At 29.2% G+C, this 17,834-nt stretch overlaps 3 protein-coding genes across 4 annotated transcripts; 2 read left to right on the plus strand and 1 right to left on the minus strand.

Moving 5' to 3' along the window:
* Positions 1–1,267: 1,267 nt before the first annotated feature.
* Positions 1,268–1,810, minus strand: LOC145953901 (uncharacterized). The gene has a single exon (XM_083067678.1). It carries the CDS (start codon positions 1,808–1,810, stop codon positions 1,268–1,270), a length of 543 nt encoding a protein of 180 aa, XP_082923804.1.
* A 9,545-nt stretch (positions 1,811–11,355) lies between these two features.
* On the plus strand, positions 11,356–13,998 carry LOC109818855 (uncharacterized). 2 transcript variants are annotated; one of them, XM_020384388.3, is made up of 3 exons: positions 11,356–11,500; positions 12,018–12,213; positions 13,507–13,998. In XM_020384388.3, exons 2-3 carry the CDS (start codon positions 12,032–12,034, stop codon positions 13,691–13,693), a joined length of 369 nt encoding a protein of 122 aa, XP_020239977.1. In that variant the 5' UTR covers positions 11,356–11,500; positions 12,018–12,031; the 3' UTR covers positions 13,694–13,998. The 2 variants fall into 2 exon arrangements, with proteins under 2 accessions (XP_020239977.1, XP_020239978.1); XM_020384389.3 differs by lacking the exon at positions 11,356–11,500 and adding an exon at positions 11,553–11,575.
* Positions 13,999–15,647: 1,649 nt separating this feature from the next.
* On the plus strand, positions 15,648–17,793 carry LOC109818854 (putative phospholipase A2 homolog 1). Its single transcript, XM_020384387.3, has 3 exons — positions 15,648–15,860; positions 15,991–16,110; positions 17,316–17,793. The coding sequence occupies exons 1-3, from the start codon at positions 15,746–15,748 to the stop codon at positions 17,492–17,494; spliced, it is 414 nt and encodes a 137-aa protein (XP_020239976.1). The 5' UTR covers positions 15,648–15,745; the 3' UTR covers positions 17,495–17,793.
* The last annotated feature ends 41 nt before the right edge of the window (positions 17,794–17,834 follow it).

Genomic DNA, 17,834 nt, shown 5'->3' on the forward strand with positions numbered 1-17,834 from the left:
ACCTCTATCTGTCCTCAATGCTTTAATCTTGCAGTCACTTTGTTTTTCCACAAATGCCTTAAATGACTTAAAGGCATCACAAGCTTCTGATTTCTGTTTCAAAAAATACACCCAAGCTTTTCTGCTAAAGTCATCAATAAAAGTAATGAAATACCTGCTACCTCCATGTGATGGTATCTCAACCATGCATAAATCTGAATGCACAATCTCCAATGGCTTTCTTGCTCTCCAGGACTTTCCAATTGGAAAGGATTCTCTGTGTTTCTTTCCAATTTCACAAGTCTCACATATACCTTCAGGAATGTTTATAACAGGCAAACCAGATACATACTCTTTTCTAGATAAAAAATTTAATCCAGAAAAGTGATAATGTCCAAAACGCATGTGCCATAGCCAATCATCATTTTGTATAATGGAACTCAAGCAAGGAATTTTATCGTATTGAACATTCAAAGGGAATAGTCGATTAGGAGTCATTTTTACCTTGGCAATGAGTCTCCTATTTTTGTCAATCAACATACAGTAGCCATCATGAATCTGCATGTTGTAGCCTTTCTCCGATAATTGTCCCATGCTCAACAGGTTATGATGAAGACCAGGAGCATAGAAAACATCAGAGATGAAATTTTGAGAACCGTCCTTCAATCTAATTGCAACTCGACCTTTTCCCAAAATCGGAATGTTAGAGTTATTTCCGAATTTCACAGTAGATTTTACTGTTTCATCTAGTGAGAAAAATAACTCCTTTTTCCCACACATGTGGTTGCTGCAGCCAGTATCTAGGTACCAAATAGCTTCATCGCCTGAAAAATTATTTGTTGCTAGAAGTAAGGTGTGTGGATTATCAGAACCCTCACCAGTATACTCATATTGATTTTTTGCTATATTTGCTTGTTGTTTGAATCTACAATCTGCAGCTCTGTGCCTGAACTTTCCACAGTGATAACAATTGAAATTTGTCCTCTCCTGGCTGATGAAGTTGCCTCTTCCTCTTCCACGGTTGGTAGATATGATATTGTGTCCACCTCTTCCTTGATTTGGTGGCCTGAAATTGTTATCTCTCCATTGTTGATTAAAATTACAACGACCTCTTCCTCTGAAACTACCACGACCTCTACCTCTGAAATTTATATTTCCTCCTTCACGACCTCTACTGTCTTCACTACGGCTGGGTTCTGCTATGTTGGTAAAATTCACCTGGCTTTTCAATGCTTCTTCATTTGTTTTTTCAGTTTTCTCCAAGATTCTGCTCACATGGCTTTCAATGCTACCTTGCAATTCTGCAACTGCTGTCTGTGTCGTGAGACTCAATTATTGTAGTCACCACATGATCAAACTTCATCGGCATGGTGCGTAGAATTTTCTCCACCACCTTGCTTTCAGGGATATCTTCTCCATACACCCTCATCTTATTGACAAGATTTGTTACCCGTGAAAAATATTGTTCCACTGTTTCTGAACTGGACATTTCATATCTTTCATATTCTCGACGCATGGATTGAAGTTTAGATTTCTGAGCTTTCTCTACTCCTTTGTATGATAGCTTCAAAATATCCCACGCTTCTTTGGCTGTTTTGGCATTTGCTATTTTGCCAAAAATTGAATAATCTACTCCTTGATGAATTTGTGATAGCACCAACTGGTCCTTCCTTTGAGTTGCATCATCAGCTCCTTGTTGTAAGCCTGGTTCAATAAAGCTCCAAATATTGTGAGCTTTCAAATGGGTGGACATCAACAATGCCCAATAATTGTAATCTAGTTTCCCATCTAATTTGGGACCGGACCAAACAATATTGTAGTTGGTGGCCATATCTCTCTCTCAAATAGACTCTGAAAATTTTGATAAAGTGAGAACTCTCTTGTTCCTCACTAATTCTCTCACAAACTCACAAAAAAAAAACAATGCTGGATCTATCCGGCTCTGATACCAATTTGTTATCAGTGGAACATAATAACTCTAAAATAACTCACACACACAAAAAAGAAAGAGAGGAGAAAAACTGATTTCATCATTTTATCTATTTCATTTCATAACACACACACGAAATTAATACGTACAGCATATGGCCTTTTATAGGCAGATGATACATCAAACAAAATAGTATAATATTATATTTAGAAAACTTCATTTGGAAGGAACAAGAATACAAATTGGCTTTGTCCTCTTCGATGTCAAATTTTGCTACTTTCAATTTCAGATGTGCAGCCTCTGTTGAATTCCAAATTTCAATTTGAGACGGTGCAGTAATTTTTGAATAGTCAAAATTAAAAGTTCCTGTTGCAGCAATTTAAAATTGTTGGCTTGATTTAATTTTCTGACAAACATTCTAGCATTTATTCATCATCTGTTTTAAATGTTGAATGTTGTACATGTGATACTTGGCATGGCCATGGTAGATTTTGGCATTTTAACTTGAAATCTATTAGAAGAATGATGACTCTTGATCTTACTCATAAATCTTTTAGTGAATTGAAATAAAAATGTGAAGTTTGCGTCCAAGCTAAACAACCTAGAAAAGCTTTTCAAAATTCTATTTAAAAGGAAACTTGTTTGCTTGAGCTTATTCATAGTGATATATGTGATAATAATGGTGTGTTAACTTATAGTGAAAAAAGGCATTTCATCGCTTTCATTGATGACTTCTTGAAATATTGTTTATTTAATAATTTATAAAAGTGAGTTATTTGATAAATTCAAAGTTTGTAAAGAGGAGGTTGAAAATCAATTAGAAAGGAAAATAAAATTCTTTGTTTTGATAAAGGAGGAGAATATGTCTCTAATGAAATGGGTGAATATTATCCCCTTAACAAGTGTATCAATTCGGACAAGTAATTCAATGATGAGTCAGGACTGGATATTCAATAAGGCAATTAAGGCCAACGCCTAAAGCCTCCAAATTTATAAGGCCTCCAAATTTTTTAATAGTAGTATTATTGATATAAATTAATTTTTAAAAAATTAATAATATTTGAGATAAGGCCTAATATTTTATAAGACACATATCTTATTTATTTTTTTATATCTCTTATTTTTTTATTATTAAAATTACTTAAAAGACCACAACTCATTTATTAATTTTCGTAAATGAAAAGTTACTCAACACTCAACAGTCACTACTACTTACTTTTGTTGTCTTTTATAGATGACAGATTTTCAATCTCTTTGTTTCCTCTCTAGTCTATCTTTTTCTCATTCTCTCTCCATTCTCATTCTCAATTCCTTCTTCGCGTCTAATTTGAGAGCTTGATTGGAAGCAATACAGTCCTACTCTGCCTTTTTTTCTGGGTTGATTCCTACTCTGTAAGATCCTTAAAACTGCTAAGTTAGTATAATTCTGGGTGTTGGTTCAATAACATCAAGGCATTTTCTTAGTTCTCACCATTAACAATCCATTGTAGTGCACTTCTTGCATGATATTGCATTGTGAATTTGTCATGGGTTATCCTGGGGATCAATACCACATATTTTTATTTATTGAAATTGAAGTTTGTCACTGTGACAATATTTCTTCTTTCCATGATTTTTCGCGTGTCTTTGAAAAGTCCAGATCAAACCCTTCTAAAACATTGTAAATTAATTATTAATGCATAAGAAAAAATAATTTAGTACACACAATGATAAACATTTTTTTATTGTTTATCATTGTAGGTGCACACAAAGTGATTGTCACTACGGTTTCGGTTTTGGATACTCATAGCTGCGATAGTGCATAACCATAACTTAAAGAAATTTTCATTCATAGATATAATTTTTCACTTTCCTGGTATTATTTTTTCATTGTTATCTTCTTTTAATTTTAAAAATTATTTTTCTTGTTATTTTTATTTTAGCTTATCAGTAAAATATGTCAAATAGAAAGTATGTATCTGGTTTTGAAAAGTTGAGAAAAAGAGAAGAATTGAAAAATTAATTAAAAAATTATAGGAAAAATGGTTTTGCATCTGTATTGGAATCCACCAAAGAAATGACTATTGAAATGGATATAAAGCCTAAGTTCAATAAAAAAATGTAAGATTCATAGGAAAAAACATTTTGATGACATTGATAGTGATAAAATAACTCATTCTGCTGAAGATTCTTTTCGCATTAATTATTTTTTGTATATATTATATCAATCAATTTATTCTATTGAGAGTTGATTTGAACAATTTTTAGAATATGAAAACATGTTTGGTTTTTTATTTGATTCAAATAAATTTAAAAGTTTAGGGGAAAATGAATTGAAAAAATATCGTATCAATCTTGAATAGATTTTGAGTTTAAAGTACCATTCTGATATTGATGGTCTTGATTTATTTTTAGAATTAAAGTTATTGAAAGAAATTCTAACAAATGAAATTAACACACCATTAAAAATATTGAACTATATAAAAAGATCATGTTCTTTTCCAGAAACATACATTGTTTATAGAATATTATTAACATTACTTGTAACTATTACGACTGCTGAAAAAAGTTTTTCAAAATTAAAATTGATTAAATCATATTTAAGATCAACTATGTTACAAGATAGATTGAATATGTTAGCTATATTATCTATTGAGAGTGAGATGCTAGAATTACTTGATTATAAAACTTTAATAAATAATTTTACACCTCAAAAAGCAAAAAAAAAAAAAAACATAAAAATTATTAGAATATATTAATACAAACTCCTATCTTAATTTTTGCCTAAGGCCCCAAAATTCCTAGATACGGCCCTGTGATGAGTATATAAATATTGTTTGCTAATGGTCTAGCACACAAATTATACTAAACCAAACTATCGAGAATGAAAATATTGATTGATTGTGAAAATAATTAAAGTGCTTAAACAAAAATAAATGTGATAAGAAATATTTTTTGTATTTTTACGAACATTTGGAATGTAAAAACTAATTTTGACACAAGAATGAAATATTTTGGGGTTTAACTTCCCCAAACCATATTTTCATGCTCACAAATAAACTTTAATCCAATTATGAGTTCATAAATTATTATTCAACTCACAAATATATTAAAGCCTTGATTTCATACAAGTTAGAGTCTAAACTTATTGATTGAGTTATCAATTCCTTGCATAACTTAACCAAGAACCTAGCTTTATGAACAAAAGTTTATGAATCAATCTAATTTACTTCATTCCTTGAGGTAAACACCATTAATATATTGCTCTAGTTCAATTCAAAGGTTTACAAACATTTTTCAATTACTTTAAACCCACAAAATCAAATTAAGAGAGATCAAACATAATAAGCATTAAGAAAAAAAAAAAGAGGACAACAATATTGAATAATAACTAGGATTAATAACTTAGAATATGAACATGAAAATATGTATGGTTACATCAAATCTCAATAAGGGTGAACTTAGTTATACATAGACATGTAAAGTACAGGAAAAATGATGAATAAATGAAAAAACTTGATCTTAAAGCCATGAAAGGTCTTTCAGCAACCACATACACTCAAGAAATGTTCATTAATGATGTTTCTTCCAATTTCCTTGGTTTTAGGTCATAAGCCCTTTTTTTTTTCTCTTCTCATTAATGACATGTCATCATTTTGGCTTTGAGCATGGAATTCTATGATAAGGGTAAAATTGTACGCGAAGTGTGAGACAATGAATAACAAAATTTGACTATTGAGGTTGTGATGCTAAGCATGGAATTCTATATTTAGCATGACAAATTGAATCATTCTTTAGAAGGTTGGGCATTATGCACGAGATTTCATGTTGAGTACCAAAATTTAGCTTTTGTCTCTCTTGATATTTCACCAAGATTTTAGTTTCTTTTAATGTCTTCCATCTTTTTCCTTTCCTATCTGCAAATTAACATAAAAAAAATATTGTAAATTTCTAAAAGCTTAAGTTATAAACTAAAGCTGACTTTCTACAAATTAAGATAAAATTTAGATTAAATCAAAGGCTCAAGTCAAAGAAAAATAAGATAAATGATTCAAATTATATCACAAGATTAAAACAAATATGACACTTATCAAATACTCTAAACTTAAAAACCTTGCTTGTCCTCAAGCAAAAGTGAATCTAAATTAGCTAATTCAAACAACCTAAATACCTAAAATGAACATAACAATCATCCACACATGTCTTCTAACATTTAAAAACTTACAAAAGATCAGAACCTTAATCAACCATTTACTGTGGTGCCCATAAAGGATGAAAGTATATGTACATTATAGCATAAATCCAAAGGGATTAATTAATAGCATGAGAGTGACACATAATGAAAATCAATGAACATTTTTCCTCACCAATAATAGTGTTTTTCTCTTTTACACAAGTGTATCTCTCAACTTTACACATTGAAATCACACAAATCAAATTTGTTCTTCATCTCACTTTAATTTAAACAATCGTATAATAATGCAGAGATCACAAAGTCTTTTATGGTTTGTAATGTGGTTGGACTAGAAGGAAATTGATTTTTCTAAATAAACAAAAACGTCACAAGAATAGGACAAGTTTTAGTGATCATCATTTAACATTTGACTTTCCTTTCTCTATTCCAAATAGTCTCAAGAGAATACGTTAACCCAAAATATCCCAACTTTATAAAGAAACAATTTATTCAAATTACTGAAGGTATATTTTTTCAACTTTTTTTCTCTATTTTTTTCAGTTTTATATTTTTTAATTTTTTTTTTTACCAATTTTGATAACTACAACATAAAGTAAACTACATCCACAACATGAGATGCCAACAACATACTTAATGACATTGATCACCCCAAAATACTTTAAACCTAGAATTTTTCTCTCCTTATCATCAACTTGGTTGTTATCCTATCCTAAAGATGTGGAAAGCATTTTGTTTTTCTTTAGGGTACCAAGATTTGAAACAATTCATTGTTTTGCTAAAAAAAGGTACAAAGGATTCATTTTTTAGGTTAGCTTTTTGACTCAATTTCGTAAGAACAAAAATGCCTTGATCACTTCTTAACAAACATATGTTATGAAAACTCACAAGAGACTCAAGCAAAATCATCTGCATGAAGTTTAATTGTAATAGTCAACAACAAATTTCTAAGGAGCACATCCTTTAATCTAGATTACTCTAATGTTATATTTCTAAATTTAATTTACTTTTTATATTTAATTGATTGTTATTGATTGTCTTGTTTTTTTAATTTGAAATATTTATTGTATTGTTGATATTGACTTTCTTAATAAATATAATTTTTATTTATTTATGAGAGTTAAAATTCTACAATTAAAATTAAAATAATAAGGGTGAAATTTTAAAAAAAATGGAGATGCAAAATTATAAAATTAAGAAATAGAATAAAAATAATATATAAAAATATAATTAAGGCTAAAATACAATACTCCGATTGATATGATTAAAATCAATAGGCAGCTATTAAAATATAAGGTTGAAAGGCTTTTGGCTGGTGACTTTCTGCCGCTTTTTTGTCCACCTCCTTCTCCCTAAAATACTTGATCATTACAGATTGAAATAAATCGCTCAATTAATCAAAATCAATACTCTGATTGATCAATATCATTAAAATCAATTCACTTATGAAAACGTAACTGTTACTCAAGTCTTGCATTTCTTCTGCTTCTTCAAACCTGGTAGACACACTTCAACACATAAAAAGTTACCACTAAACCCTAAACATCAAACATAAGACTGAAATTAATTAACCTTATCACCACTGAAAATGGACCGATAAAAAATCATATATGAATGCACTTTGGTTCTTATTTTATGTTGAAAACAACTTATAATTTAAAGAGTAAATGATCTCTGCACTAGCTATCCATGTACATATATTAACAGAATGCCGAAATTCACAAGAAGTCCCAAGTTAAAACCACAGTCCCCAATGCTCATCGAAAAAAGTCCCTCTGCAAAGATCATCAAGAACTTAAACACAATTAAAAGAAAATATGAATACGATGAAGTGGACAAAAAAAATCGAATAATAAACTTCAAAAGAAAATAAAGAAAGATGAACAAGTCTTCTGCATGGATAATCGAGAAATTAAACACATTAAAAGAAAATATGAAGATGATTGAGTGATAGCTAGAAAACCACCTTCAACAATGGAAAATAACAATGGAAAACCTTGCACCCTCCGTCTCATTCTTCTTCTTCTTTGGATGGTTCTTTCTTGGCATTTGTTTAATGGCTGTAGAGTTGCAGATCAAATTCTAATTAAAGCTTATTCCTAATGCTGAGGTATTTTTTGTAGGTTGTTTCTTATTTGTTATATTGTATTAATCCATCCATTTTAGGTTTATAATACACGTTCAATTATCCTAAACTACCTCTTGGATTGCTAAATTACGGATGCACCATTGCAAATCCAATATTTATTATTTTCGCATAACAGCTTTTATTTTTTTATTTTTTTTCAAGCAATAAAGGGTTTTACACTACTCCTTTTAGGCTAAATTGTAATTATTATATATATATATATATATATATATATATATATTTTTTTTTTTACCAATCCACGCTTAAGCAAGGTCAAGGGTTCGAATCCTGTCTTGTGTATGCAGCCGCGTTAAATCTTGGGACCAGCTATTCCACCCTTTGAGGTGCCTATAACGAGCGAGGAGATTAGTCACTGCTGTCGGCGGTGGATACTCCAGGGATGAACAAAAAAAAAATATATATTTTTTTTTAACTTTTGTAATGTTAGTCATTTAATTTTATAAAATTTATAATTTATATATTAAATTATGATTTAAATATGATGATAAGTAAATGACATAATAATTAATATTTAATAATATTTATGTGAAAATTAACTTTTATATATTAAATACGAATTATTATTTTACTCAAGAATATTTTTAGGATATTTTTCTTTAACAAGAGAATTTTTATAGGAAAATTTTTAGTTTTTATTTATCTTAAATATTTATCTCCTAAAAAAAATATTTATGAATTAAATATTAATATATATTTTAAAATAAATTATCAGTAAATAAAAATTATTATAATATAAATTATTTATCATAAATTTAAAATATAATTTATATGTTTAAAAATATCTATTGTACTAATTTTAAATATGATTTATATTTCAAACATTATATATATATATATATATTATATAATTTATTATAAATTTTAATTATATATAATAAACATGCATGTGCATTGTATATGTTAAAAATACTAATTTATTTTTAATTATTATTTTTATCTCATAAAATGGTAAAAATGAGATAAAATGTAATAAAAATCATAATTAAAAGTGGAATTTAGTTTAAATATTAATAAATATATTAATTATCATGTTATCTATTGAATGTTGAGTCAAGACAAATATTATAATTTTAATAATTAATAAATAAATATATAGCAAATGGATTAAAATTATAAAATTTTTAAAATTAAATAATTAAAAGTTAAAAAAGATCACAATTATAACTTTAATATATATATATATATATATATATATATATAATTTAACCTGATTTTAAGCTTTTATTACTACTCAATTCTTTTCTCTTTCTATGAATTTTTTTTTTATATTATCGGTGGGAAATTTTATCATAACATCAATTTTTGAAACTACCTCTTTTCTTTGGTATCTCAATTTTTCATTATTAAGTTAAACTTGATAGTTCTGTATGATATTTTAAATACTTAAAATATAATAAATGTTTTCTTATAAACATAATTCGTGTGATATCTTTTTTTTATATGATGATGTACTTCGTACATTTATATATAAAAATAAAATAAAAATAAAAATAAAATAATAAAAGTATATTAATCTAATCGATATTATGATTAATTTATTAATTTTAAGTTCTTAAATTTGATTAAAAAATATTTTTTAATTTTTTTTTAAATAAAAGGATATAATGGTAAAAAAAAGTGGAGATCAATGCGGTTACTGAAAGGGGTATCCCTTTATATATTAGTATAGATAACTCTATTAAACCAGTCAAGTTCAATTTTATAATTGTATCATAAAATTAAAAATAATTATTATTTCAAAGAACTAAATCATCCAATTTAAAATAAACAATCAAAATAAATCTTAAAAATATGATAAAGAATTAAAAATTATTTAACAAATTATTGGTGTAGTACTTTAATACAATGTTGCATCAACATGAAATTCTATTGATTGCATTGTTTCACCAACAATTTCATAAAGTATAATTAAACCTAAAATATAAATAATTAAGTTTAAAATACAATAATCATATTTACATAAATTTCATTACGGAAGACAATAACCTTATTTACATAAATTTTAATTACAAAAGCTAAAATTTATTTAAGTGATCTATCTTTATCAAATGTCTCAATGATATTTAATATTTTAAAACTAGTTTGATTAAAATTATCTATACTTATAATTTTAAATCAATCATTCATGAAAATAAGGACACCCAAGTGAGTTAATATTTGTAATTTTTAATTATTTATTCTTAAACTTTTAAATCAATCATTTGCAATGGAAAGTATTACTTTATATGTAAAATGAAGTAGTGCTGCAATCTATTTTTTCCTCATGAACCAAAAAGTTAATATTTTGTTTCTTTAATTTAAATTGACGAATAATCATAATATTATCTTATACATTGATTTGAAATAATGAAATAAAGTATTAAATAGTTTTTAAATTTTTAAAAAAATACAGACATGATATATGAATTAAAAATTTTGAATTTAACAATTGAATCGTTGAAATTTGATGTAGAATATAAGATATTGAATGAAACAAGACTAGATAGACTTATTCTTGAAGTAAGTGAATCTTTCCTCTACGTAAAACATCAGATTTTAATAATATAAATGTTAAATTAAAAATTTTTGATACATAAATTAAGTATACAATTTTTTAAAAACTTTAAAATCTATTTGATAATCAATTTATTAAATTTAAATCAATGTATATTTTTTTTAATTATTTATTAATTTAAATTAATAAAATAAAATATGAAATATTTTTGTAATTCATTTCCAATTTTGGTCATTTTCAAATGCTTTTATACTTAAGCTTTTATTATCTATGTAAATTATATACATCGAAGTAAATACTAATAATGTCATATTAATTAATGAAAACATAATTATTTTTTATATTCTTTATTATCACTATAGGAGTGTTCATGTCTTCATTAGTTATTTATTAATAAAATATTAAAAAATTGTGTATTTAAAAAGATTTTTTTTTATTTTTACATTTAGAATATAATGATCCATTAAAAAATATTAGATAGTTAACATATAATTGTATTACATTTTCAACTATATTTAAGCTGCATCGTAAGAAAATAAACATAATTTATATATTAAAATTTGAATGAATTAAAAAAATAAAATAATTGGTGCATCCCGTATCTAGTTACTAGGATCGTAAAGGAGGCTCTATTTTAGGTTTTTGTTTTTGTTATATTATTTAATTAAACAAAGAAGTGAATAACTGAAAAGAATTCCGGCACAAGAACGCTGAACGAAAAGAAAACCCACTCATCTCAAATTTGCAACACACACACACACACTGCAGATAACAAAGGTAATAACGCTCTTCTCTCTTCAATTCCTCACATTTTCCTTCCACCCCATTCCGATCTCCGCCGATCTTACCACAGTAAACTTCAATTTGCGTTTCATTTCTGCATTAAACGAATGAGGGTTCTTAACTTAGGGTTTTCACTTAGCACCCACGAACCAATTTTCCAATTTCAACTCTTGTGCTGTGAACACGCTTTAATTTATTTGTCGATTGATCTGTAACTGTAAGCCCTTTTTCTTTTGAATTTTAAGATGGAAATTGTCTTTCTTACAATCTGTGTCAGAGGCCATGTTCTTTTGAATATATGCTTGGATGTTAGACCTAGCCCTAGGCTAATTGGTTGTCTTTATTTCATCAATGTTATTTGGGGTTATTAAGAACTTAGGTAGGAGGTTGCACAGAAGAACAATTTTTTTAAATCTACCGTTAGTTTTTCTGGATAAGGAATGGGTGTGTTATATATTGTGAACTGCGATTATTGTTTTGATCCGGGGATTTTGTTCTGCGGAAATTTCAGATTTTGCTGGCTTGATGGCATCAAAGTTGCAGCAGTTGCAGTCCAAAGCATGTGAAGCATCAAAATTTGTTGCCAAACATGGAACTACATACTACAGACAATTGTTGGAGCAGAACAAGCAGTACATCCAGGAACCACCTACAGTGGAGAAATGCAACGAGTTGGCGAAGCAATTGTTTTACACCCGCCTTGCTAGGTTACTTTTCTCTTAACTATTTTTTTTTTCTCGCTAACAACAAGTAATGTTATTTCTGTTAAATTTACTGATTAAGATTCTTGATTTGATATGATTGATGTCAATATCTTATCGATTTCAAAGATTGTTGTTGGGGTTCTTTACGAAAGTTGGATGTTGCCATCGTGTTAATAGCTCATTCCTTTCTCTTAGCTCTTATTGTTGAGTTAAAGAGACAAACGCAGGACTGTTATCCTTTGCTTTCCCTTTCAAAGACCTTTTGGAGTGTAGAATTGCATTTGCATTTTGTCCTTTTTCTTAATATGAACTGTTAAAGAGGTGGCTTTTGAATTTCCTGATAAATGGAATGAATGCTAATGAACTATATGATGTCCTTGTTGTGTATATATGTTGACTGTATGAATAGAATTAGAAGCAGCTCATAATGTGCTTGTGATGCCGGATAAGCTCCATTATTTTAGGTATACCTAGCCCAACTATTTTGGGCTCTCCTTAAAAGGAAAAGCTGGGTCAAATATAATGTTCGACAGGATAAAATTTAGATGCAGTTTTTTAGGTGCTTTTGGTATTATTCTCCAATAAGATTGGAGTTTCACCTTAGTAATTTGCACACCAAAGGTTTGTATTAAAAGTCAATGTAAGTTATATAGGTGAAACATCAATTCTAGTTGGAGTACAGTAACATAAAGTACCTAAGGAACCACATCTAATGCAAGTTTTCTAGGTGAAATATCAATTCTAATTGAAGAATAGTAACAAAAAGTACGTAAGGAATGACATGGGAGTTTTGTCCCTTTGCAAAGGCACCTAGAAATAAAACTAGTTTTCTTTTTTGGCTAATGAACAAAGGTTGAAAAAATTGAGTTTCTGTAGGAGCTAACTGGAGGAGCTTTTACGTTTAAAGAGCATAAGCCTACAAAAATTGAGTTAAACACTACCTTAATTAAGAGCTTTATTGTTAACTTATGTAAATGTGCTCCACAACCCACACTACGTTGTTTATCTATGCTTATATGAACATATGTCCAAACTGGTGTGTTTGATTCTTTGTTTCTAAAATCTAAATTCAAACAGGATATTTAAGTCAGACTTGCATCCCAATTTATTAGTGAATAGCTAAATGAAAGGCAATGAATTTTGAAAGCCTGTCCTACCTGGTATTTAATGTTTGCTACTTGCCTAGTGATCTTGTGTTTTTCTCTTGTAGCAAAAGGAGTTTGTTTTGTGCACTGCAGAATTGTATACATATTATTAGTTTCTACTGCAATGCATAACTCTTCCAATGTTATACAGTATTCCTGGTCGCAATGAATCCTTCTGGAAAGAGCTTGATTACGTCAAGAATCTATGGAAGAACAAGCAAGAGCTAAAGGTGGAAAATGTAGGTATTGCTGCTTTGTTTGGCCTGGAATGCTTTGCCTGGTATTGGGCTGGTGAGATCGTTGGTAGGGGATTCACTTTCACTGGTTATTATGTCTGAAAATAACAACCTCGAAGCGTTTGTTTTAGCAAGGGGGTTTTATACTCCTAAGCAGTTGCTCTGGTCATTTATACATTGCGTGGATTATGGGGCATTCATTCTACAACCCAATTTTTGTTATTTTGGATTTTTGTTTCTGAAAAAGCTGAGAAACTAGCGGCTAACTTTGATAAGCCTCAATAACCCCCTTGTATTTGAATCGGGACGAACCATGCTTTGTTCTCAATCTCATATCATGTTAAAGTTAGTGGTACACAAGAATGATGACGCTATCAGTCTATTACAAGTTTTCGTTTTCCTCTAAATGATTTAGATAACTCCCCAGTTTCACCTGAAATGAAGTTAGTTTGTCCATATTTCATATCGTTTTTTGGGCCTGATGTTGAATTAATTGGGTTCAGCCACATGGTGGCGAACTTTGATATCTAGAAGTACGTGACTTGTGGTTGTCATCTGCAGTATTTTAAGCTTAAATAGATTAATAAGATGCATGCTGTCTGACCCATAGTGTTGGTTTGGCGTATAATTTTCCAAATTTATTGATATAATTGATGTGAAAACACTTGCCTTGTGAAGCAAACAATTGATACTTTGACAGAGCAATGTGGTCAACATTATGATGAAGATGACTTTCTGACACGGCACACAAAATTTCTAGGCCATTGTATTTAGGGGTAATCAATGGTCTGATGTAGTCGATTTCATGTTGATATAATCTAGACCAATATAATTCACGGGTTATATTTAGATCCGAATATGACTAAATAGCTTATTAGTTTAGGTGAGTCTTGATTATAATGGTGATTTTTTATGGGTAAAGATGTATTGAACTTTTAATTATTTAATTGGTCCAAATAAAGTTTTTATTCAATTAATTATTTATTTCTTTTCAATTGTTGTATTTTTTTTTTTGTATTTTTTATATTTAGCTTTTCAAATATTATTTAGTTTGTTTAGACTCAAAATGAATAAAATTATTTAAGTTTTAAATAATTTAAATATTATAATAATTTTTTAGGTACATTATACAAAAAATGAAGTTACTCACTATATTCTCAAATAGAGTTTTGTGTATCAATAATATAGATTAAAGATGAAATAAACTAAGTTTAATTTTTGGGGTTGAATGATAATTATTTTGATCTTTATTTTATTTGGATGATTGCGTTTGGATACTGGTGGATCCAAAAAAATCAAATCAATTTCGATCGAAATGAACTATTTTTAAATTCGTTTAAATTGATAATATGTTTGAGTCCATCCATTTATTTTTTTTTTCTTTTGATTATTTTGATTTTGAATAGGGTCTCGGGTATCGAAAGTTTTGTATTAGATTTTTATCAATTGAATAGTCTCAATTATATTTATACGAGTAACATGAGTAATGATATAAAGCAATTTATACAATAATTTATAAAATGTTATTTTTTATGTCTATTTTTAAATAATTGATTATATTTTAAATTTCTCTCTTTTTATTGTACATGTATTACTTTTCATATTCTTTTTGGGACGTTAATAAATAAATTATATTCTTCTTGGCACGAAATCACCTACACAGTATCATTTCTGAATAATGTATATTTTTTCCTGCTAAACAACATTTTAATTATGCATTCTTTTGTGGCGTGTTATCACAATTTTGATATTTCAAACTTGAATGTTATGAACACGGTTTGACACAAGTGGACTCAGCAACTCCATTTAAATTCTAGCTCAATTTCGTTATAATCGTAGTAATATTGAATCCATATAATGTACAAGAATATACATAAGCAGCAGAAGGACAACGAAATTGTGGTTGGTAGTGGTACAACCTTGATCGTCCATCATAAATCTAAATAAGTAAAAACTAAATTTAAGGAGGCTGCAGTATGTCCATTGTTTTGGTAACAATCTGAAGGGCAGTTTGGTAATTTGGACGTTCCTTGCAACCAAACACAACGTTACTAAAGGATGCTTTTGGCGCAAATAGCGAAGGGGGGGAGGAGAATTGAACGTCAACACTTTCTTCAATTCAATTCAATTCAGCCTTGGATTTGACTCCGCAAAATGTCACGCGCCACCGCCGCATTCCGATTCCTCCTCTGTCTCCTCCTCGCCGCCGCCGTCAACTGCTCCGCCCAGGCAAACTGCAGCCGGACATGCATTGCCCAGCAGTGCGACAGTAATATTCCATTCCCCTTTTCCTTTTCTTTTTCATTGCTATTTCTATTACTTGAGTTCATGCTATTGCTACGTTAAACAACAATTTCTTAATTATTATTATTATTGTTGTTGTTGATTAATTAAATCAGCGATCGGAATCAAATACGGCAAGTATTGCGGGGTCGGGTATACTGGTTGCGCTGGCGAGCAACCATGCGATGATCTTGATGCTTGTTGCATGGACCATGACAACTGCGTTGACAAATTTGGTATTTTTCCCGTTTTCCCTCTCTCTTAATTAATATTCACGATTATGGGAATGGGAATGGGATGACACATAATAATGCCATCTCCATTCAATGTCGCCATAATATGTGTCCTACCACATTCTACTGCTGCAACATTAAAATTACTTCTATTTCCAAATTGGTGCTGTTATCCTTGTTTGTTTTTACGAATTGGGTGTGCTAACGTGTTCGCTAGTTATGAAATCAAAAGTAGAAAGTTTTTATTGAAAATTATATTTACACCTTCTTTAATGTAACTTTATTTTAGTTTTTTGATGAAAACTTTTAATATATTGATTCTTTAGCTAGTATCCTAGGACCAGGGTACTGGCTAGCAAAACCCTTATAAATTTATTATGTCTTTTGATGATTGCATTTTGCTGTTTGCATTATGAGGAACTCAAATCCTAGGGGAAACCCTGTCTGATTTTCTTCTATTCATGGCTCCATTGTAACTTATTCTTGGGTTGAATCAATTCTGTAAATTGTTCGAATGGGAAACCAATTCTTGGTGCGTGTATTGGATGCTTAAAATCTTGTTTGGTATTCCATTGTCAGAAATTTATATTTTTCTGCTCTGTGGATAATCCCAAACCTGACAGGAAAAAAACAAACTCATGTTCTTTATACTTTTGGATGGAATATCTGATTTAAATTTGTTGTGGTGTTAGTGTGATTAAAGGGTATTTTATAGTTTATAAGCATAGGTTCACAAAAATACAGAGTAAATCAATATTCTAGTTATTGATGTTGCAAGTGTCGGTCACTTTACTTCCTGAATTTACAAATTCTGCACCTTAGTCTCTGTTTTTATTAAAAATCAGATTTTTATTTTTATTTTTTTGTTTCAATTTCCACCAATGTTTTGTTGAAAAGGATCAAAGCAAATATCATTGTTTTATAAAATTAAGGAGTAAAATAATTTTTTTTTGTAAAATCAAAGTCAAAATTACCAACACTTTAAACTTTAAGGATCAAAAATAGATATTTACCCAAGAAATTGAGTTGTAGTGTGGAAACTGGAAGGTTTAAAATTATGTCAAAAACTCTTATGATTGAGAAGTAAATTTGTATGCGAAAACGCTCATCCTCCTGTAATTATTTCTGCATTTTCTATTAGCTAGTTTGAGACTTTTGTCTTCAGAAGATTCCTTTAGAGTTTAGGCTAATTAAACATGGTTTTACAGGAATGACTCATGTGAAATGCCATCAGAGATTAAAGAATTGCCTAACCAGGGGATTTAAATCCGGTAAGGCTGGATTTTCCTCGGAGTGTCCCGTTAGTATAGCTGCACCTACGATGATAAGAGGCATGGACTTGGCCATCTTGCTGAGCCAATTGGGTGACTCCATTCATGATCTGTAACAAACTGAATCCCTCTTGGTGTAATCCATACTCCTCCCCGGATTAACAAATTTCTCTTGATTCACATTAAACAAACTTCTCTTGATTCGGGAAAGTTGATCTTTATGAGTTATGATTCTGTTGGGCATCATTAGGCCACTGTTATTTATTTTCTGTGTTCGTGTTTAATTTATGATATCAAAAAAGAACCCAATAGTGGTTTTGAACAACGATGTACTATCATTATTGGAAGAAATGGCAAAATTGTTTCTCACAGAAGTAAAAATTCGTAGAACTATGAAATTACTACTGTTTATTTATGTCATGGTTTTGGTTTGGATTGGAGAATATAAAGGATTAA

This window comes from Cajanus cajan, chromosome 1, assembly GCF_000230855.2.
Source record: "Cajanus cajan strain Asha chromosome 1, NIPB_CcT2T_4, whole genome shotgun sequence".
NCBI classification, from domain to species: Eukaryota; Viridiplantae; Streptophyta; class Magnoliopsida; order Fabales; family Fabaceae; genus Cajanus; species Cajanus cajan.

Excerpts from the sequence above, each read along its gene's own strand:
- LOC145953901 (XM_083067678.1), bottom strand. The coding sequence starts at position 1,810 with ATGGCCACCAACTACAATATTGTTTGGTCCGGTCCCAAATTAGATGGG.
- LOC109818854 (XM_020384387.3), top strand. The coding sequence starts at position 15,746 with ATGTCACGCGCCACCGCCGCATTCCGATTCCTCCTCTGTCTCCTCCTC. Across the intron at positions 15,861-15,990 it reads CATTGCCCAGCAGTGCGACA|CGATCGGAATCAAATACGGC; the intron begins GTAATATTCCAT and ends TAATTAAATCAG. Across the intron at positions 16,111-17,315 it reads CAACTGCGTTGACAAATTTG|GAATGACTCATGTGAAATGC; the intron begins GTATTTTTCCCG and ends ATGGTTTTACAG.
- LOC109818855 (XM_020384388.3), top strand. The coding sequence starts at position 12,032 with ATGGCATCAAAGTTGCAGCAGTTGCAGTCCAAAGCATGTGAAGCATCA. Across the intron at positions 12,214-13,506 it reads TTTTACACCCGCCTTGCTAG|TATTCCTGGTCGCAATGAAT; the intron begins GTTACTTTTCTC and ends AATGTTATACAG.